Source organism: Arachis stenosperma, chromosome 4, assembly GCF_014773155.1.
Source record: "Arachis stenosperma cultivar V10309 chromosome 4, arast.V10309.gnm1.PFL2, whole genome shotgun sequence".
Lineage (NCBI taxonomy): Eukaryota > Viridiplantae > Streptophyta > Magnoliopsida > Fabales > Fabaceae > Arachis > Arachis stenosperma.
Window position 1 is genome coordinate 18,694,080 of NC_080380.1, and position 23,630 is coordinate 18,717,709.

General features: G+C 30.0%; 1 protein-coding gene across 1 annotated transcript; it reads right to left on the reverse strand.

The window, feature by feature from the left end:
• Positions 1-7,642: 7,642 nt before the first annotated feature.
• On the reverse strand, positions 7,643-11,868 carry LOC130974728 (exopolygalacturonase-like). Its single transcript, XM_057899583.1, has 5 exons — positions 11,656-11,868; positions 9,650-9,973; positions 8,525-8,814; positions 7,964-8,192; positions 7,643-7,867 (listed from the first exon to the last, which is right to left on the reverse strand). The coding sequence occupies exons 1-5, from the start codon at positions 11,866-11,868 to the stop codon at positions 7,643-7,645; spliced, it is 1,281 nt and encodes a 426-aa protein (XP_057755566.1).
• Between the last annotated feature and the right edge of the window lie 11,762 nt (positions 11,869-23,630).

Here is a 23,630-nt window from a genome sequence, read left to right on the forward strand (position 1 = left end):
AGAGTTGTACTATATTATCCTGATGTTGACGGACTAACTGTAGAGTCTTGTGAACTACGGCTCCTGTAGCACTTTCACCATAACTCTCAGCAAACTCTTAATCAGCAAGGACAATGCCACGGGAAGCAATTCATGAACTATCAAATAAACAATCAAGTCATCACAAAACTTGACACACAGTGGCTCTTTCATGGTGAATAATTAAAGAACTCGATGAGTTAATCCAAATTTAGAAGAAACAGGCAAACGTAGAGATTAAATCACAAAATCAGAAATGAAATCACAAAATCAAAGGCAAACGCTAGCTTAATCCTAAATAAAAAATGGCGAGGAGTAGAAAATCAAAAACAACGCTCGGCGATGAAGGGAGGAACCCTTCGCGACGGTGATGCCACGAGCTCAACTCAGAACTTCGTGCGACGGCGAGGAGAGGAGAAACGATGCGAAGAGGACCGAGTAGAGCTTCCCCAGATGACGAAGGCACCCACGGGCTGTCCTGCCGGCGGCGACAGCACCTTCTACCGGAGGAGAAGAGTTCGAGGGATGAGGGCGAAGAGTTCAACAGCACCTTCTATAGCAACTTTCGAATGGAGTGTGAATGGGTGGTGACAAAATTACGGTTATCTCAATATTTCTGACAAAAAATTTAAATTACAGACAGATTTTTCGTCTGTAAAAATTTAATAAAACGCAACGTTTTGCCTATTTAATTGTTGGGAATAAGGAGTATGACCACAATCCAATCAATCATGTGTCAAATAATTTGTTATTATTATTATATTAAAATGCTAATATAATAAGGTCCTTAATTAAATTTAGAGATTTATCATTGTGATAGTGATCATAATATTGAGAGATAAATCTTTTATAATTTAATCTAAATTGTTCTTGGTCATAGGATTATTAAAAAGGACATTAATAATCCGGAAAGATCAATATATATATATATAATGGGCTTCATTGGATGAAGATTAATAAATCTCATTCATTAAATTATATATATAAATGGTGCATATAGGGATATGACTATTGAACTAGCTCACTCTGAGAATTTCTAATGGTTATAATTACCACATATTTGTCAATAGGATATTTTCAAGATGAACATAGTAATAAAGTTTCCTTTGACCTGCAACTATCATAGTAATTAACAACGTATTTATTATACTTTGATTCCACACACCTAATACCCTAGGGTGCTAGTTGAATGGATATTGGGTATGATTTAAATATTTGTAGAATTAATGATTAGTCAATAAGGAATCCGTCAACTCTCGGTAAATAGTTTGAGCTCTATGATTATAATGACTGAGATGAATAAAACCTTGGCCAAGAGGATTGAATGAATGAAGAAATGAGTTTTTTAGGTCATTCACAGTTTATTATAATAATGGTAACAAGTTAGAGTTTGACAATTAAACTATACTCTAAGGGTTAACCAGGAGCTGGAAAGATGGAAGGAATTACTTTGTTCTTCTGAGGTTCTTAGTAAAAATATATTACTTCATACTATCGGGTCGTTGAGGAGTGTTGCTAGACACCAACCTTGATTAGTAAATTTAGTATGACTAATTTACTACCTGCTTAGTATTGAACTTATGGGGTCACACACTAACGAGTGTTCTATTTTTTGCTGTAGAATTATTTAATTATTATTTTGATTTGATCAAATAAATAATTATATTAATTCAAATAGAATATTATTATATTTTTTGCTAGCACCAAAAATATAATAATAATATGATAATTGAGAATATTAAATAAGATTTGAGAATAATTAGTTATTCTATTTCTAAATTTGAATTATAAATTTGGATGAGATCCAAATCGATTATGTTTTAAATTGTTATGATATGATTCATAAAATTTGAAGGATTCGGATTTGGAATTTCAAGATATGATTTAAATTTGAATAGAGAATCAAATTTAAAATCAATAATAAATCTTATACTATATATATGTATGCCAAGAGTAGAGGAATGTGACGGAGATGAGAATTAAACACAAGGATTTTATTCCTTCACCTCTACATACATAAACGTATGTGAGCCTGATACTTGGAGAAGAATTTTATGGTGTGCAAAGAGTTGCAAGAGGTTTCTCAAGTTAGATCATATGTCCATTGGTCAAGGAGTTGACAGCAAATGTTGGTCTCGATGTAGATACGCATAGTACCTTCATACCATCGAAGGAGAAAAAAAATTTTATTAGCGTACTTAGGTATTTAGATCTGATATACTATATATTACATTATTGGAATAAAATTTAAGCACAAAATAGATTTTTAGGGTTACTTTCTTTTCTTTCGCTGCGTGTTATGAACACATGGTAATCCTTCAGTGGTATCAGAGCTTTGGCTTTTTGTGTTTAAATTTTTATTCCTATTTTCTTAAAGTTTCCGAATTAATAGGATTAATTCAAATTATTTTTAAACATGTGATGTATTTATTTCCATTGAGATGGTTTTTTAATAAATTAATAGTTAATTTATTTTAATTATTTAATTGTGATTAAATTATCATTCTTTTAATATAAAAGTTATATTTATAATCAAATATTTTGTTTGATTTTATTTATTTATTAAATTTTATTGTGATTTTGATCACAATAAAAGGAATAAGATGCAAAGTATCTCTTATTTGTTTCTTATATATATATATATATATATATATATAAATGTATATATAAAGGTCAAATTTGATTTGATAATTTTTTTTAAGACTAAATGTTAGTACATGAAAAATCAAATTTTGATTTGATTGATGTGTTTTGAACACTATAATTCTAGAAATTAGTTTTTTTAATTTTTTTTATTATAAAAAACAGCATGACAACCAAGAGTTTTATTTTCAAGATAATAATCAGTATATACATTTGATGTATTAGGGATTTAATTTTATATTTTTACCTAGACAATCTGGGAGTATAAAATTTAATCCAAAAATACCGGTAGAAATTCTCTAACAATAGCGATAAGTCCTAAAAGTTAAGATATTGTCAAAAATAAATCTATCTCTTGTTTACAAGGAACGACCTGATAATCAGAAGACTTGTAATTACGGATAGAATTTATTCATGTATATGATGATGCATAAGGAGAATTAATTTTATACTTGAACCTAGACAACCTAGAGGTATAAAATATAATTCAGTTAAATAATTGTCTGACAACCAGATAATTATTTGGGATTATAATTATATGGGATATAATTTAATCATGTTTATTTAGAATAGGTATGAGTAACAACTTGACAACCAAGGTACTCATTCACGATTCTAAATAATTTTGCCAGAAATATAGATTTCTTTATTTACTTTCATGTTTTAAATTTTTAAATATGTCTATCTTTCGTATGGCATACTTGAAAGTAATAAATTGGCTATACATTAAGAATTGTTCTTATGTATGAAAGGGTATCATGGACATGATAATCCTATTGAAATAATATTGTCCAATAAAATTGGTGATGGAATATTTAATACTTGTGAAGTATCTAAAATATTATTTTACTATAATATAGGTTGTTTTGACAACCATGAGTTCTAATTTCAAAAGTATATACCCATTATTTATTATTGAACATCTTGAGAAGATGTATGGTGTCCAAAGTAAGATAGTATGACTATCAAAGATTTTATTTAAACTAGTGGGAGTATTGGGCAATATATTTTGAATTAAACAACTTTAGAAGTTGGAATGCCATTAGCCAAATGGCTTTAGCGAGAATTGTTCTTACAAGAATTTTTAGAGATTTATTTTGTTACAAACAAAATTTTTTTTAATATGATTAAGGTTTGTGATCTTTTTGGAAAAACTCAATATGAGTATTGAGGATTTGAATCAAAATTGCTCTTAAGGATTGGTTTGACCAATAATAAAGATATTGAGTATTTTTATTATAAGAGCTTAAAGTAAAATCTCCCATATCTAATTTATATTCTATTGAATAGAGAATGAGATTCTTAATGCACAAATACTAGTACTCTATGTATCCCATCATGTTTAAAGAAACATGAAATTTGATTTAGTTGATGATCACTGTTTATTAAATATTTGGACTACGTTTTAGAAATGTTGCTAAATTAACAAATTTTTCATTAAATCAATTTTTTTTTATCCATATAAGACATGGAAAAGGCATAAGCTAAAACTCAAGAACATTAAAGTTTGGAGATGTCTTATATGTGTTAAGAGATTGCACAACAATAGAATTGATATTAGGTCCAATAAATAAGATTTATTGGTTACCCTAAAGAAATAATGAGATTATTTTTATCACTCTTCTAATGACAAAGCATCTGTGATAAGAGGTTAAACTCCTTTTTTTAGAAAAGGAATTCCATCTTAAAGAAAGAGTGGGAGTACAATTACTTTTATTAGAATTGTTTACCACTTAATAAAGGATATTCTTTCACTATCCTAAAAGTATAAAAAGTTTGATCGTCAAACTAAATTTTTGAACAGTAGCCTATTTGTATGATGATACAATTCTATAAAGATAGATCTAATGGTTACATAGATTTTTTATAATCATGTTCAATAAGGATTGTCCTAAAAATAATATTATGCACTATTGTAGTGGGAGATTTCATGTTTGGAGAAAACGTAATATTTATTATGCACTAGGTGTATTTTTCAAAAGATCAAGCACATATGCTCAAGAGTAAAGGTGTTTAAAGTCAAAAGAGTTTTGATAAACACAAATGTGCACTAAAAATTATACACGTGATTGATTGCCTCTATAGTGCAAGTAGGAGATTATCGAGATAATAGTATGCCCAAGATCCAATATATCATGATTGGCTCTTGTGCAAGTGGAAGATTGTTGGGAATAAGGAGTATGACCACAATCCAATCAATTATGTGTCAAATAATTTGTTATTGTTATTATATTAAAATGCTAATATAATAACGTCCTTGATTAAATTTAGAGATTTATCATTGTGATAGTGATCATAATATTGAGAGATAAATCTTTTATAATTTAATCTAAATTGTTCTTGATCATAAGATTATTAAAAAGACATTAATAATCCGAAAAGATCAATATATATATATATATATATATATATATATATATATATATATATATATATATATATATATATATATATATATATAATGGTCTTCATTGGATGAAGATTAATAGATCTCATTTATTAAATTATATATATAGATGATACATATAGGGATATGACCATTGAACTGACTCACTCTGAGAATTCCTAATGGTTATAATTACCACATTTTTGTCAATAGGATATTCTCAAGATGAACATAGTAATAAAGTTTTCTTTGATCTGCGACTGTCAAAGTAATTAACAACGTATTTATTATACTTTGATTCCGGACACCTAATACCCTAGGGTGCTAGTTGAATGGATATTGGGTATGATTTAAATACTTGTAGAATTAATGATTAGTCAATAAGGAATCCGTCAACTCTCGGTAAAGAGTTTGAGCTCTATGATTATAATGACTGAGATGAATAAAACCTTGGCCAAGAGGATTGAATGAATGAAGAAATGAGTTTTTTAGGTCATTCACAGTTTATTATAATAATGGTAACAAGTTAGAGTTTGACAATTAAACCATACTCTAAGGGTTAACCAGGAGCTGGAAAGATGGAAGGAATTACTTTGTTCTTCTGAGGTTCTTAGTAAAAATATATTACTTCATACTATCGGGTCGTTGAGGAGTGTTGCTAGACACCAACCTTGATTAGTAAATTTAGTATGACTAATTTACTACCCGCTTAGTATTGAACCTATGAGGTCACAGACTAACGAGTGTTCTAATTTTTGCTGTAGAATTATTTAATTATTATTTTGATTTGATCAAATAAATAATTATATTAATTCAAATATAATATTATTATATTTTTTGCTAGCACTAAGAATATAATAATAATATTATAATTGAGAATATTAAATAAGATTTGAGAATAATTAATTATTCTATTTCTAAATTTGAATTATAAATTTGGATGAGATCCAAATCGATTATGTTTTAAATTGTTATGATATGGTTCATAAAATTTGAAGGATTCGGATTTGGAATTTCAAGATATGATTTAAATTTGAATAGAGAAACAAATTTAAAATCAATAATAAATCTCATACTATATATATGTATGCCAAGAGTAGAGGAATGTGACGGAGATGAGAATAAAACACAAGGGTTTTATTCCTTCACCTCTACATACATAAACGTATGTGAGCCTGATTCTTGGAGAAGAATTTTATGGCGTGTAAAGAGTTGCAAGAGGTTTCTCAAGTTAGATCAGATGTCCATTGATCAAGGAGTTGATAGCAAATGTTGGTCTCGGTGTAGATACGCATAGCTCCTTCGTATCATCGAAGGAGAAAAAGATTTTTACTAGCGTACTCAGGTATTTAGATCTGATATACTATATATTACATTATTGGAATAAAATTTAAGCACAAAATAGATCTTTAGGATTACTTTCTTTTCTTCCGCTGCGTGTTATGAACACATGGTAATTCTTCATTAATTATAGACGGATTTTCCGTCTGTAACCATTTCCCACGGAAAAAAATTATTTTTTCCGATGGAATTATCGACGGATTCTCTTTTCCGTCTATAATTTATGCTAATCCATTTTTTTTGTTTTTCGACAAAAAATCCTTCTGAAATTCCATCTGTATTTTTGTCGAATAAAATCTGTCGAAAATTTCCATCTGTAATAACAAGTTTTCTAGTAGTGAGAGTGGGTGTGTGATAGGGTGTAAAGGTATAATTTGACAAAAGAAATATTGAAATTTCAAAATGGTAATGGCAAAAAAAATAAAAAATAAAAAAGAAATCTAAAAATAGTTTTTCAGTTATTACCCACTCATGAATTTTATTTAATATTTTTTTATATCTTTTTTAATTATTTAGTCTTTTAAGTGAGGATTAAACTTAATTGGCCTAGGATTGGATCGTGCACGCATGATCCATGGAAGGGCTACTAAAGCACACTCAATTGCATATGGTGCCATTGATTTATACTTCAAGATGCCAAGAACCAAGAATTATCATGAATAGCACTCTTGATTAGTATGGATTAACATTCAGTGACATAAAAGACAATACATACAAACAACCCCAAACAATCTCGATTAGTAGTGAGGCAAGAATCGTGAAGAACAAACTACATCAGTCATGATTAAAGACTAAATATAATTTAGCCACTGCCATTTGGCACTAATAGACTTAATTCAACTATAGATGTAGATATAAAATCATAGTAACCCTGAAAAACAATTTCAAAGACTAAATAATAACCAGAAATGAATCTTAAGTACCAAAAAAATTAAAATACATTATTGGAAACAATTGACATTAACCTGTATATATCAAGCCCAAAACAACAAAAATGGGACATAATTTAGAACGATATTAACTACAATTTCTATTTAATTCCGTGTTTAGAAGTACGTATATACTGACATAACTTTAAGATGTACTCCTAATTAAGATGCATATGCCATATACTAAAGGCTTTCAAAACTAAAAAAAAATTTAGTTCACTTAATTTAATTTATGTACAATTTAATTTCTGCCTTTCTGTACAATTTAATTTAATTTATATACAATTAACGAAGAAGTTGAGTCTAATTGGTTCATGATTTTGTTCTATGGACATGCTGGTGGCATTTGAATGCCTCCATAGATAGGTTTAACGTTGGCACATCTTGCGCCAGAAGGAAGGATAGGTCCAAGAAGCTTGAGGTCTATGTTGTGAAGTTGAACATTTTCGCATGGGAATTGCTTACTACACCTTAAATCCACTGCAATTGGTGAAATTGTTGTTCCTTTTACATTTATAAAACCAACATTTGCTATCTTTACAAGTGATGGCTGCATGGAAATGTATAATATGAGCTAATTACTTGGATCAATTAATCATAAAAGAGAGAAAGGAAATGTATAATAATAAAGAAACAAGTAGCGAACCTTCTTTTTGCAGATGCCTGGAGAACATTGATATTCTTGATCAATGATGATAGGGTTTTTAACATTTTCCATGGTAATATCACTATAGCTTATATCTGTTGCTAAACCTGAATACTTCTCTGGCCATGACTTTATTCTTAGGCCATTGGTTGTGCCAACCAATGTGCAATTCTCCACCCTAATTCCTCTCACCTCTAGCTCATCTTGATATTTTCCAAGACTACCAATACTGTCATATTTTATATTGTTATTCAATCGATACAAAAATTTATATAATTTTTTTGTTATGAAATCACTTTTTTCAAATATTTAAGCACATAGAAGGAAATACATGAATGAATGATTATATCTCTAAAATGTATGCTTATACAAAATTTTTTTGAATTTACATAAATTTTTGCATAATTTTTTTTCTTTTTTTTATTTGTATTATGTTTTTTTTTTCTTTTAAAAAATAATAAAGATTAAACTTTAGACTTTTAGAAGTTTAAACTTTTGTGAAAAACAGTATCATGACACTTTTGAATAAACAGAATGAATAATAAGTAGTTATGTTATTACCTAATACCATGTCCAGGGCCACACTTTAGTCTCTTAATGGTAACATTGTTGACCCCTTGAATCATAGAGACACAATCATCACCGGTTTCAATGTTGGATTTTGATATTTTGACATTGATGGAGTGGCTAATGTGGATTCCATCAGTATTGGGGCTGGTACCTGGTGCTGTGAGCTTAAGCAACCTAAGTCTAATGTTGGCACAGTTTGTGACAAATATGTGAAAGCCTTTGGGGTTCAAGGTTTTTATGTTCTGTATGATTCCATTGTTCACCCTGCTGAAGAAAATGCTCTGCATCGCCAAACACATGCATAAAACCTCAAACATTAATTATTGCCCAATGCTAAAAATATATAAAAAAGAAAAATTTAGGGGTCGACAACTTTATTAAATTCTGGTCAGCATATAACCAGTAAAACAAAAATGAGTAATCCCATATCATTGGATGAAATCTCACATCATTAAAAACATCATTGATGGCTACTTAATGACTACAAATCACAAAAGTTACTAGTCCCTAACACTCCTCTATAAAAAATATTACTTGTCCTTATAATTTAGCATTAGTCAACCTTTAAAATATATATAAGCATATTTTTCATGTTAATGTCAGCACTTTAAATGAAGATTGTTTAGGAACCATAGGGAGCTATAGCTTGTTTTTCTTTTGCTTTTTTTTTTTAATGTATTTGTTTTTTACTTTATATTTTTTAATTGTTGTTAAAATAAACAAGTAATTTTAAATATAATAAATATATAATTATAAATATTATATATATATATAGATAATTATAGATATTAAATTAAATAAAATAATTTATATTATTATTTTAAATTAAATCATATGTTGGTATAACATATACAGATATCGAGGATTAGTTATTTTTTTAAAATTATGCTAAGTGCATACCAAAATCAGCTACTAAAGTTCGTCACTAGTATAAAATATATATTGAAATATAAATATATATATTGAAAATAAATTAAACTATAAGTGTATTTATACATAAATACATTGGTGGCTGATTTTAGTAATTAATTTTAGTGTACAAATAACATATTTATTTTTTTATATATTTAAAAAAAAAAGTAGTAAGGATTAAGATAAGTGGATTGATGAACTTACACTAGGAGCTCTAACACAGGCGCTATCGGAGTCGGTTTCACAATTCTCAGTTTGGGACCATGAATCTTTTCCTTGTCCATCAAAGGTGCCACCACCAATGAGTTTGATACCGGAGAGGTCTTGGAACATGAGCCATTCGCCGTCAACATACTCGCTGATGTCCGTTGTTGCAACCACGGTGCCTTCAACTTGGACCGTGACGGGCCCCGGAGTCGTGCACGGCCCGGCGAAGTACATTGCCGAAACCACGAACCTTCCTAGAGGGACCAGAACCCTTGCTTGCACTTTCGACTTGCATGTTGCTCTCCATGCGTCCATGAACGCCTTCATTATTACAATACAATCTTTATCAAATGTGCATGCAATCGTCATGGATTTATTTTTCATGTAGTTGTATTGTTTTTACGTAAGTAAAATTGATGGATAAAAATCGTCAAATAATAATTTAATTAAATTATTTAATAATTATTAATTAATAAATTAAGATAATTATATATGATTTTTTTATTTTATATGTAATAAAAATATAAAATATAATTGCTAAAAAGAAATATTTTTTTTGTAATTTTATTTAATTAATTTTTTATATATTTTTTTTATTTTTAGTTAATTTTTATTATACTAATAAATATTAGAATAATTTAATTGAATTTAGTTATTAAAATAATTTGATTATATAATATTATCAAAATATTATATAAATTTTTTTTGTTTAAGAATTAAATTTATGATTTTTTTATTTTAGTAAAATATATTTACTATCTTAGCAAATATCAATTTATTATTATTATTATTATTATTATTCATATTTAATTTGTAAAAAATAGATTAATAGGTAAATTAATAACTATTATTAAACTAATTTATTCTAATTTCTTTACGTCACATCACGTACTAATGCTATTAGTGGAATATATGACACTTGCTGGAAATTTAGTGGAGTTTCAATGCAAAAAAGTGGAATTGGTACCTCTAAAATAGGATGCCACCTGTTCCTATAGCATGTGTTATTCCAAAATTATTTTGTCAAATGCGTCAGAAATTATATTGAGATTTTTAGGATAGAATCTTTAAGGCATGCAGCCATACATGTATAGATAGGGCAAATAATAGTACATATACATGAAAATTATGATATGGTTTGGAAAATGATTTTTTAAAGATTTTTGTATGTGTAAAATATATTAATTTATATGTGTCATTTAAATTGGATTGATCTAATAATTAACTCGTTCGTTCACTTAATTAAATATATAAGTTCAAATTTTATCTATTCTTAAATTTATAATGGACTAATCTTTAGTCTTTTAGGTTGAAAAATACAATAAAAAATAAAAAATATAATAATACAAAATAGTTTTACGAAAATATGTAATCATGTATTATTATATCATTAAATACAACTAATTTTCAAATTTGTTATCTAAAAATTTATTTAAAACATAAATTTAATTGAATAATCGTTTTAAATTTTAGTACATTATTAAAGTTAAATATTTAAAAAGTTATTTAAATTTATAAATTTAATATCGTAAACTTTCAGTATATTAAAATTACGCTAATATTTTTTCGTGCCAAAAAAGTGGATAAATATGAGTATAACCCTAATTAAAAATACAGTAGTGTGTTGATAAAAAAGTTAGCCTCATGAATTGTTATTCTAGTATCTATATTTTTTTAGTGACACTCCTATTCCTAGCTTTAGATTCCGTGTGAATAGTGTGTTTTACTCTTTATTTTGTATTCACTTTTATGAATTGGAACACTACATATTTCCTATCATGTTCTATAAAATTTTGTTTGTTGTAAAATGCGAATTATGCGACATTCTTGTTGCGTTTAACAAGACGTTGGAAATAATGCTGTGTGCTATTTAACACAAATTCCTAAACGTTACACTTTTATAATCTATTACCACATGCTTAAAACATATGCTTATTTTCATTATATTGAAGAAATTTTCAGCAAAATGGTCAAATATTATAACAAAAAAAACATATATATACCTGAGTGCAATCAAACTTCCCATCAGGTTTGGCACCAAAGCTCATGACATTATTAATAATCTCACCAGGAGCAAGAACATCCTTAGCTACATTGCGACCCTCATAGATATCAGGCCCAGCAATTGGCCTTACTCTTTCATCACCTTCTACCACAAAACAAGCCACTGCCAACCACAAAATAACACCAACACCAACTCTCTTTGCAATCACCATTGTGCCTCAATTCACTAATCACAACTAATTCTAAAGATGTTTTTTAAAAAAATGAATTTTTTAATTTTTTTTTAGATTTTCCAGATAGAGGCCTCCAAGGGAGGCTATAGGAGAAGAAAATGTGAAAAAAATTTATCCCTTTTTCTTTTGCCTCAGTATTTCACAGAGAATATATGGTTACTATTTTATTTCTATTTTGTAGCATCTATATCAACGGGGAATGTTAGATTTTCTTCTTAAATTGGTTAATCTAAATAAAAATTTTGTGCTTCATGGGCATTGAGCTCCTAGATTGAATTCTGGATTTCCGTTCCAAAGTTGGCTATATATTTTCTCTAACTATACATATTAGATTCTTATAGAACCCCACACTAAAATAAAATATAACTTTAGTCCATTCATTCACTGTTTGCGTGGGAAAATATATATATGCTTATGCTGCCACCACAATCCCTTAAAATATGCTTTCAGCGGCCACTCAAACTAACAAAGAATATTTCCATATGAGCAATGTTAGGGGCAGCAATTTTTGTGATTGTTAGCTATCAACTAGCCATCAATGATGATTTGATGGTGTGAGATTTCATCCAATGGCTCACTTTTTTCTGCTGGTTACATGCTGGCCAAAATTCAATAAAACTGTTGGCCCCTTAGACTTTTCCTTTCCATATTTTATCCGTCTCTTTGATTCTCATATTCTTTATCTTTATATATTCAAATTCACAACCCATTGATCAGAAAAAAAATCATTATTGAATTTATAACATGAGTTTTACGTTGGAAAAATATAGGTAGACAACGAGAATATTAAATAATGTGAATAATAGATATGTGGGATGTTCAATTTAATAGGTATGTAGATGATTATGTTGATCATTTTTAATTGAATGGTTATTTTTTTTATTCGATTTACTCATTCACATTCACAGTTAACAATAGCCGGATGCTTAATTCATTGGATGTGCAGATGATTAATCTAATGTTAAGGTTTAGAAGATAATTTGGAGATGGAGTATTTTTTTACTTTATTGAATCCATTATATATCAGATTGTTCACATTATTTAGAGAAATCATTATTTACGTAACAAAACCATTTTATATTTTAATTAAAAAATAATTAAATTCTGGAATTTGATCTACTATATAAAATTTGTTTATCTATTTTGTAATTTCTAGCAGCTACACTTTTTTCTCTATATATATGATTGCCTGGGTAAATCAATTAATTAAATATATAGAAAACAAGCACAAAGTGCTCTAGAAACACAAATAACACTCATTTAAGCTTTTTCTTTATGTTTTTACAGAAGAAAAATATACTAAGAAATCCTCAAAATTTATTATTTATTTTTTGATCATCAATTTCTTTAGTATAGTTTCTTTAATCTAATAATTCAATAACATACTTTATCTCATACTTTTAAACACTAATAGTTAACTGATGACCAAAAACAATAAATTTCGACAACTCTCTGTACCATTCCTCTTTACAAAATTTCTAAAGATTATAAATTTCATATATTTCTAAAACATGTGTTAGAATGATATGTTCAAAAAATATATAAGAATTAGTAGCTTACCTCAAGCCCTAACATGTTCTGACAAACAAAATTAACTAGTTCATAGCACAGTTAATCAATGATTTCAAAACTGTTTTTCCTATGCCAAAGAAGCAAAAAACGACATAAAAGAGGCATATAGCCAGTAATATGATAATGAGAGCAAAACTGGTTGATAGATAGTAACATGTTTGCTCTGTACATATATAGCTTTAAGGGAACTAAATAAGAGAAGCCTAATAACATGATGAACCTTGAACCCCTTGAAGAAGAGCTACAGAAGAAAGCAGAACACACTTTTTCTTGTGTTTTGACCTTTGACTTTGAGCTACAACCGATTCATATACACATATATAGCACATGAACATTTCTAGTCACATACATATATATAAGCTAGCTACATGATTCATGAACTACTAGGCTTCTAAAACTTCAGGCTAAATTTTAAAAAACAAAAGAGAAAACAAAAAGGACTAGTTCTACAGCAGATCGGCCGAAAAACTTGTATGTTGTTAAAATATATTTAATGTGTTACTGGCCAACCAAACCTTTCCTGTGAAGTTCTGTTCTATTATCAGCAATAAATCTTGAAGCAGCTTCATTGCACGTGATGTCTTCAACATGCATGTGCACAACTTTGCTTCCGTATGCTGGGTAGAATTTGTATTGGCATAGATTTTGATGAGTTGCTGATGGAGAAGTATTAAGGTTGTTGTTGTTGCTGCTTCCAAAACTCTTCTGCCTTCCAAAGAGTTTCTCTATTTCATAACCAATCTTTGCAAGTTCTGCATGGGGTGCCATTAGTATTATTTCTCAAAATGATTGAGGAATAATATTGCCTTTTTCTTTTTCTTTTGTGTGTGTTGTTTTTTGTTTACTTGGTAGAAAAATTGAATGCAAAAGGGATATATATAGGTCCACATAAGGTATGACCTGATCTCATTATTAATGTTCATCTTTGTGTGGGACCGAATCTTTTAGAAATAATTGTTAGAGCACTGAATAAGGTCGGCAAATAGAGCTGACGTGGCTACTCCAGCAACAGAAATGATTTGTGATGGACTACTGTCTTATATATGCCGAGTATTATTACATAGATGAATTTTATGCTATTTATAATTTGGTGTAATTTTTGTTTAATTTATTTTTTATGGTAATTTTTAAATATTTAATAATTATTTATTTTTATATTTTTAAAAATAAATATTAATTTTTATTTTTTTTTTGATAAATTAGATAAATACTTTTAGGTACTATAACAATTACCTATTACATATGATTAACATTTTCTATATTTATTTTATATTTAAGTTAATGTTAAAATAGAAAACATTGAGATTTTATATAAAATTAGAAGAATAAATTAATATGTAAAATATAAATTGTCTAACCTAGCAAAAATTTATCAATAATTAAATCGGTCAAAATTTTAATTATTATGATTAAGATTAATTAATTTTTTTAGTAAAAGTAGTACTAATAATCCCTAGCATTTTCCTTATTACTATTATTTGTTGATGTTGGTTATGTTCTTCATCAATTTGTCGTCACGTTTTGTCTTATAGTGTGTTTGTTATGTTTTAATTTGCTGCATGTAAAATGTCATATCTCAAATAGTTATAGTTTGCAATATCTACCCACATTTGCAATCGCCATTCAAATTTTGGAGTCTGTTATACTTTTATCATCTTGTATTCTTGTATTATTAGTTTTACTTAGTAATATTCAAATACTTATTACTATTTGTTAATACTTAATATACTGAAAAATAATTAAATAATACATATATTTATATATAAATAATAATTAATGATGACTAATTAATGACTGATATATTTTACTTGCACATAACATTTTTGTGACCGCGATTTTAGTGTATCAATTGGGAAATTGAATCACTTGTGTCCCTTGTATACTTGTGAAATCTCAATTCATATAGCAATAATCTCAATTATATTCATCATCAATTCGAGGATCTAATACTAATTACATTCTATAAAGATGGAAAACAATTACTTAATGTTTGAGTTCAATGGTTATGGGAATATAATCAAATGTGTTGATGGAAGAAGACCTTATTATCTTAGGTTCATCTGATCATATATAATTCACAAAAACACGCAAGTGTTGTGGTAGACCAAGCTTGATTTACAAGGTTGTAATCTTTGATGATTTGATCTTCCTACAAAGGAATTGTTCTCTTTAATTAATTCTTTCTTTTAGAAAAAGGAGAACAAATTGGGCTCCACAATTTCTCAGGATAAGGCCAGGGGATATTTTCTGGTATAGTATCGAATGCAATAAGGTAATTTAGAATAAAAGTGTGTGTATATCTATGTGTTCACGTTATTGGTGGTGTGTGTTATGTGCCTATCCAAATAAATTTGATAAGAACACACACATGAATTTGTGACGGAATTCTGAAGTAGATAGGCTTCAATAGCTAAGTTAAACATGATGATTTAGGGTAGAATATATATGGATGGCATAATAATAGTAAACATAGGATATTCTTTGAAGGTTTCATCTTCTTCATGACTTTTTCAAAGTTCCATGTTCAAAGTTATTCATACTCGTGATATATTGAAATCTTCTTCATGCCTTTATTTCTTACTTACTATTACGGCGCATATGTATACTTAATTACTTGTGTTATAAATCCTATGTTTTAAAAGCATAATAAGTTTGGCTCATTTATTTAGTCATTTATGTATTGTTACATGTACCAAAACTAATACACATGAATTTGATAGTATAGTTTTTCGATGGGTTATTTTAATATGTTTATGCTACTGTGATTACAGTATTTTTAAAGATATTGCTAAAATTAAAGTAACACTTTTTTTTATTATTTAGCAAGTCTTTTTAAAGTGTCACTAAAAATGTGTTACAAAATACAAAAAATAAAATATGATTTTAATTTTAAAAATACTTGCATACCATGAACCATCATAGCCACTATATTTTTAGGTATATTTAAATTCACCTTTTTATATACTATAATTATATAAACATTGAGATCTTATAATAAGGAAAAATGCTTTTAAGACTTAAAAATGTAATAAGGCTGTTAGTAAAGCAAAAAATTTTGTTACTCTACTTTATAATGCACAAAATTTGCATCACATTTTGTGAAAACTCATTCTCTTCTTTGAGTGCAGAATTTGTGAAGGTGAGTGAGAAGAGTTGAGAGAGAATACTTAGAACATGAAGAATCAGAAATGAGAGAATGAAATTAATGATGAATCACATCAAATTCAGCTATACAATGGTGTTTATATATACAATTAAAAATATAACTAACTTCTAACTATAACTAACAAATTTAGATTAACATCTAACTCTAGTTAAGTTATTCAGTACTTAAATAACTGTTGCAACATAACTGCCTCTATATATGTACATCACTGAGTTATGTAGTGCATCACTCTATCTCCTCTATTGTTGGTGAATGAGCTCCATTATTCACATCCTCCCACAGGCTAGGAGCATGAAAATTCAACGTTCCTAGCTTGGGGTGAAAGGTGCTAAAGGGTCCAGGAGCCAGCGCTTTGGTAAAGCTGTTGACTAATTGATTAGCTGAAGTAACGGGAAGAAGTTTGATCATCCCACATTGAGCTTGGTCACGCACAACATAGCAGTCAATTTCTATATGTTTGGTACGTTCATAGAAGACGGATTTTGTAGCAATATGTAAAGCCAATTTATTGTCACAAAACATACAAATGGACTTAGACAATGGAAGTTTGAAGTCAATGAGCGCATAAGAGAGCCAAAGACCTTCACATGTGGCCAAGGCTACGGTGCGATACTCGATCAACCTCAGCAGCGGATCTAGCAACAGTGGTTTATTTTTTGCTCTTCCAAGAAATTAGGGACTTTCCAAAGAAGAAACAAAAACTAGAAACAGAACGCCTTGAGTCTGGACAGCTGCCTCAATCTGAATCTGTAAATGTTGTGAGAGAAAGATCTGAAGAAGGAGGGAAGAGAACAGCATTGGCGGGTGATTGCTTGAGATAACGAAGGATATGCAAGGCTGCCTTGAAATGAGAATCAGTAGCACAGTCAAGATATTGACTGAGTTTGCTTACCGCAAAGATAATATCTAGCCTAGTGTTGGTGAGGTAAATGAGTCTTCCAATTATTCTTTGATAGGCAGTAAAGTCCTCCAACTTCGAACCAGTAGTTCTTGAAAGTTTCACTGTGTAATCAATCGGAGTTGATGTGGGTTTGGTATATTCGAGATGAAACTCCTTCAAGAGCTCCAAAGTATACATGCATTGATAATGAGCAAAACCTTGAGTGTTTGTAGCTATCTCCATACCCAAGAAGAATTTAAGATTACCCAAGCCCTTAATTTTGAATCGGTCATCAAGGAGTTTTCTTTATATGTTGAATATCTGCCAAACAGTCTCCAACTACCACCAAGTCATCAACATAGATGAGAATACAAGTGAAGCCTTGATGGGACATCCTTGTGAACAAATACGGATCAGCCTTGGATTGCAAATAACCTAATTCTGACAGAACAAAGCAAAGTTTGGTATCCCATTGACGACTCACTTGTTTTAACCAATAGAGAAATTTTTGGGGTCTACACACCATCCCTGGAGGTGCAGCCAGGCCCAGTAGAGGCTTCATAAAGGCTTCTTCTGGCAAATCGCCATGGAGAAATGCCGTGTTCACATCCAATTGGTGCACACACCAATTTTTAGAGGCAACAATGACAAGTAACAAACGAAATCTAGTCATCTTTATCATCGGGCTAAATGTGTCAAAATAATCAAAACCAAGAGTTTGGGTGAAATCCTTGGCCACTAAATGAGCCTTATACCTTTTGATGGAACCATCTTGCTTGAGCTTCACTTTGAACACCCACTTGCACATAATGGCCTTCTTTTCCTTGGGTAGTTTGGTCAGAATCCATGTCTTATTTTCATTTAAAGCATCAAGTTCAGCTTTAATAGCTTGTTTCCAACAGTCATCAAGAACATCTTGCTCATAGCTTGTAGGTTCTATAGTGTTAGTGAGTGCTATAGAAAATGCTTTGTGCTCAAGTGATAAAGATGCATAGTCTAAATAATTGAAAAGAGGGTATTTAGGTGAGGGTGCAGGAGCAGAATTAGAAGAAGTTTGAAAATAATAACAGTCGTAGAGATAAGAAGGTTTGTGTTTATCCCTAGTGAATCTTCTTAATGCATGCGGTGCTAGTGTATGTACTGTATATAGGTGCATATGGTACTATAGGAGAAGTACATAGGATACTAAAATTATGAGATGCAGGTGAGATAATGGTATTAGTCCTGCCTAAGGATGCATGAGTTGAATTAGAGAAAAAATATGAATGAGTATGAAAATGTGAAGAAGTATGCATTATGCCATCAGAGGGAAGCTGAGTGGAATCATCAACATCATCCATGAAGTACAAAAAAGCAGTGTTGTTTATAGTAAAATCAACCTTTTTATTGGATGATGGTGAAGGTTCAGTGTTATAAAAGGGAAAGCAATGCTCATAGAATTGGACATGTCTTGTGATTAAAACCTCTCTGGTTTGAACATCCATAAGTATATAGCCCTTGGTACCAGTTCTTAAACCCAAAAAAAATACATTTTTGAGCTCGCTTATCTAGTTTCTTTCGATGGGCAACTAAAGTGGAGGCATATGCTAAGCACCCAAGAATTCTAAAATGACTAATGTAAGGCAGTTTATTGAAGAGTTTTTCATATGAACTGCAATCATTAAGAACGGAGCTTGGTACCGGTTCATAATGTGTACAGCATATGCAACTGCATAATGCCAAAAAGTTTTAGGTAATTCACGTGAAAAAACAATGCTCTTGTCATATTTAGAATTTCTTGGTGGTTACGTTCCACCACATTGTTTTGTTGAGGTGTTTCAACACAAGAGGTATGGTGAATAATGCCTTCTTTTTTAAAGAAATCACCTAAGATAAATTTCTTGCCATTGTCTGATCTTATGCATTGTATACCACAATTGAATTGCATTTTTATGAATTGAACAAATTGTTTCAAATAAGAGGATGTCTCAGATTTATTTTGTATGAAGTACAACCAAGTAAATTTTGTTTTGTCCTCAACAATAGTAAAAAAAATACTTGTGACCGACAATTGAAGGAATGTTAATAGGCCCTAAATGTCTACATGAATGAGAGAAAATTTTCTCTCTGATTGAGTGATGCTAGTGCCAAATGGAATTTTCTTTTGTTTGGTAAAGTGACAAGAGTCACAAGGCACACCAGCATCAGGACAAATCAGAAAGGGATATTTCTTTTTAATAGAACTAAGCCTATCTAAAGCTAAGTGCCCTAATCTTTGATGCCAAATGCTATTGTCTCCAATGAAATGTGTGATGCTGTTTGTGTTGTGCTGAGATTCATGTATAGTCTGAATGTTGTAGACTTGAGTTGATGTCATGTTGTAAACCTCCTAACTGTTTAGCAGCTCCAATCATCCTCGAGAAAAGGAGTTCCTGAATTTTACATGCATTTTTACCAAATGAAAAAATACAAAGCAAGGATTTAGTGGCACGGGAAACAAAAATCAGATTGAAAGAGAAGGTAGGAACATAAAGCACATTTGTCAAATACAAATTAACTAAAAAGAAGACTGTTCAATAGATGGTTGCAATAGTCTTTGAACCATTTGACATCTTAATTGTTGCTGGATTAATGTGATGATATGATTGAAAAAGTGTCAGTGAAGAAGACACATGCACAGTAGCACCTAAGTCTAAGATCCAATCATGGGTTTTTAGTTTATAATTCGTAGTTGAGAGTATTTAGAATATACTTGTGGATGGAGCAAATACAGGTGATGCCAAGTTTCCACTATGAGCAGGTTGTTGGTCATGTTGAAAAAGAGCTATTAAGGCCTCCTTTTGTTTGTCTGAAAATAAACCATCAATATTGATTCCATTCTCACCCTTAGGAGTGGTAGTGTTGCTGAGTTCTACATTTCCTTTAACAATTGAGCTATTCACACTAACATCATTGACTATATTGCGTTGCATATTTAGGGGATATCCACATGTTCAGCATAGCAGGTATCCACCGTGTGTCCGTACTTGTCACAATAAGAACAGATTTTTGAGGCTCCTCTGCCTCTGCCACAGCCTGAGCGCCATCTCCCTTGATAATTCGAGTTTGTTCCGCCATCCCTTTCTATGTAGTCATTTTCACTGCATTGATCAGCGTTCTCGGGTCAGAGTCACTATAATGCATCTGACATTCTTGCTGGAGAAGCAAGGAATAGATTGTATTGATGTCAGGGAGAGGCTTCATCAGCATTACTTGAGATCGCACAATGGCATATTGATCATTGAGTTCTCGGAGGAGCTTAACACCATAGGATTCAAGTTTGTACCTCCTCATCACAACAACACCACAAGAACAAGTCTCTCCACAAGAACATACTGGAATATGACTAAACTCATCTAATTCCTCCCAAATCACTTTGATTTTGGTGAAATAAGCTGTAATTGTAAGCTCCCCTTGCCGCAATTTAAACATTTCTTCCTCTAATTCTCTAGTTCTGAATAAATCCCCTTCATAGAACCTATGCCTAAGGTCTTTCCACAATTCACATGCATCATTGCACCACAACACACTTTATAATATCTCAGGACTAATTGAAGTATGCAATCAAGACAGGACAATTGTGTTGTTTTTTTTTTCCAACAAAGGTTGGATCAGTCTCATTAGGTCTAGGTAGGGTTCCATAAACAAATTTGATTTTATTCTTGGACTCGAGTGAAAGCCAAACAGATCGTCCCCAAGTATAGTAGTTATAGGTAGTAAGAAGAGATGGTGCCAGAGATATACCTGAATTCTTGCTTGCATGTAAGAAGAAATGGCATGAAGGATCTTGAATCAAATTCATGTTTGATTTGTTCATCCGTGCTTGAAATGCGCAAAATTGTTTCATTATCTGAGCAAAATTCTGAAAATTGCTAGCTGTAAAATAATGGTTCGAACTTGGATCCATCACTTCTTCCTATGCCATGGTTGCTATTGATGAACCTTCACATTAGAGAGCCAACTCTCACGATTCTTGCACAGTTGAGAAGTTCTGAAATTTTCGATCCTCACACTCTCTACGCTCACCGCACCATGTGAAAACTCATACTCTGAGTGCAGAGTTTGTGAAGGTGAGTGAGAAGAGTTGAGAGCGAGTACTTAGAACATGCAGAATCAGAAATGAAAGAATGGAATTAATGATGAATCACACCCAATTCAGCTGTACAGTGGTATTTATATACACAACTAAAAATATAACTAGCTTCTAACTATAGCTAACAAACTCAGATTAACATCTAACTCTAGTTAAGTTATTCAGTACTTCAATATCAGTTGTAGCATAACTATCTCTGTATATGTACATTAGTGAGTTATGTAGTGTATCATTCTATCTCTTCTATTACTGGTGAATGAGCTCTATTGTTTACACATTTTAAGATGAACTTTAAAATTTCAATTAATCTGATCTATCTGTATTATTAAATTTTAATTTATGATTTACATTAATCTTTAATGTACTTTCTGTTAATTTATCATTCGTGACAAGTTAATATATTGATATATATAACTGGACAAATGCTATCTAAACATGTAAAATTGGAAAAAAAAGAAAAAATCTCAACAACATATACAACCACAAATAAGCAATGTTAACAACACATCCATTTAATCAATCAACCCACATTATCATCTACTCATAAAGCACCGAAGAAATAACCTTAAGCCCTAACTGTCATTACTATCTAATAAAAAAAAACCTCATAGATACATGCAATGCCAAACCGAGACCACACTTTTCATTGCAATGTCATTTATTTCCTTACAAAATAGTGTTGTTTATAATTAGTTTAGAGATTTTGGTGATGAAAAAAAAAATTCAATTGAGAATAAATATTAAAAGTATAAAAAAATACATGCTTATATACAAGAGAATAGCTTTAACTAATTCTAAAAATTACTAACTGATTAACTAATTATAATAGTAACTAATTTAATTATTAATTATTGAATTAAATACGTGAGTCCAATATTTAGTTAGTTCACTATGATAATTTAATATGCCAATTCGACACATTACTTCTGAAGATTAATGAGATAAACCTAGAGATTAATAATGTAAATCATATAATCAAAATTAGAATCCGAATCGAAATAATTGGAATTAAACCAAGTGTGGCAGTATATTGTTTCAAGTGAAAACTCAGATGAAGTCGACTTCACGTGAAGTTGCTACCTGAAAGCTGTTAGATGATTTGACTGATTTGACTAAATTTTCACCTGAGTTTCCACCATTATTGAAACTAGTGTCAGCATAAAATGGAATTAAACTACTTTAATTAATTAGGATCAAAATATACATTTGAAAGGATATGCAAAAATAAAATAAAGTTACAAATTTAGTGCCATGACCGGCCACAAAGTTCATTGGAGGTTCACAACTTCACAATAACAATCATGCCATGTAGAATGCGTGAGTCACCAAAATTTTTAATAACTTTGCACTTTCATGTGGTAGAATAATCTTTTTATCTCTAACTTTAATTTTATGCCTACCCATCAATCATAATATCATATCATATATATCTATCTCTTCATTCCTCATAATTAAGAATAAGATATTTTCTGTGAACATTTAAAAAAACTAACTGTTGACTACTTATCCTTACCCACCAAAAACTGTTGACCGGTTTGTATTTATTCAGGTTCTTTCTCCTTAGTCTCTAACTAGTTTCATCATTGTATTTTTCTTTTTTTTTTTTTTCTTTTGGGTTATTCTCTTTTTATTTCCAAAGTGTTGAAAGGAATCAGATGATAAAGATGAAGAATATATATATATATATATATATATATATATATATATATATATATATATATATATGTGTGTGTGAGATTCAGTTACTTTCCATTGGGGAATCTGTCCCTATTTACTTTATTTATTTCTTTACAGCTATATATTCCTCATCATCAAGTGGTACTGTGTGTTAATAGGAGAAATATATATGATAAATGGGTGATTTCATTTTCTATAATTTACTAGAATGTCTTGAGCCACACAATTATCAAAAGAAAAAATATTTACACAAACTCATTTCTTAAGATTATGTTCTTGAGTAACCATATCGTTTTGGCTAAAATACCTGTTTCATCTTCACCTTTTAAGTATAT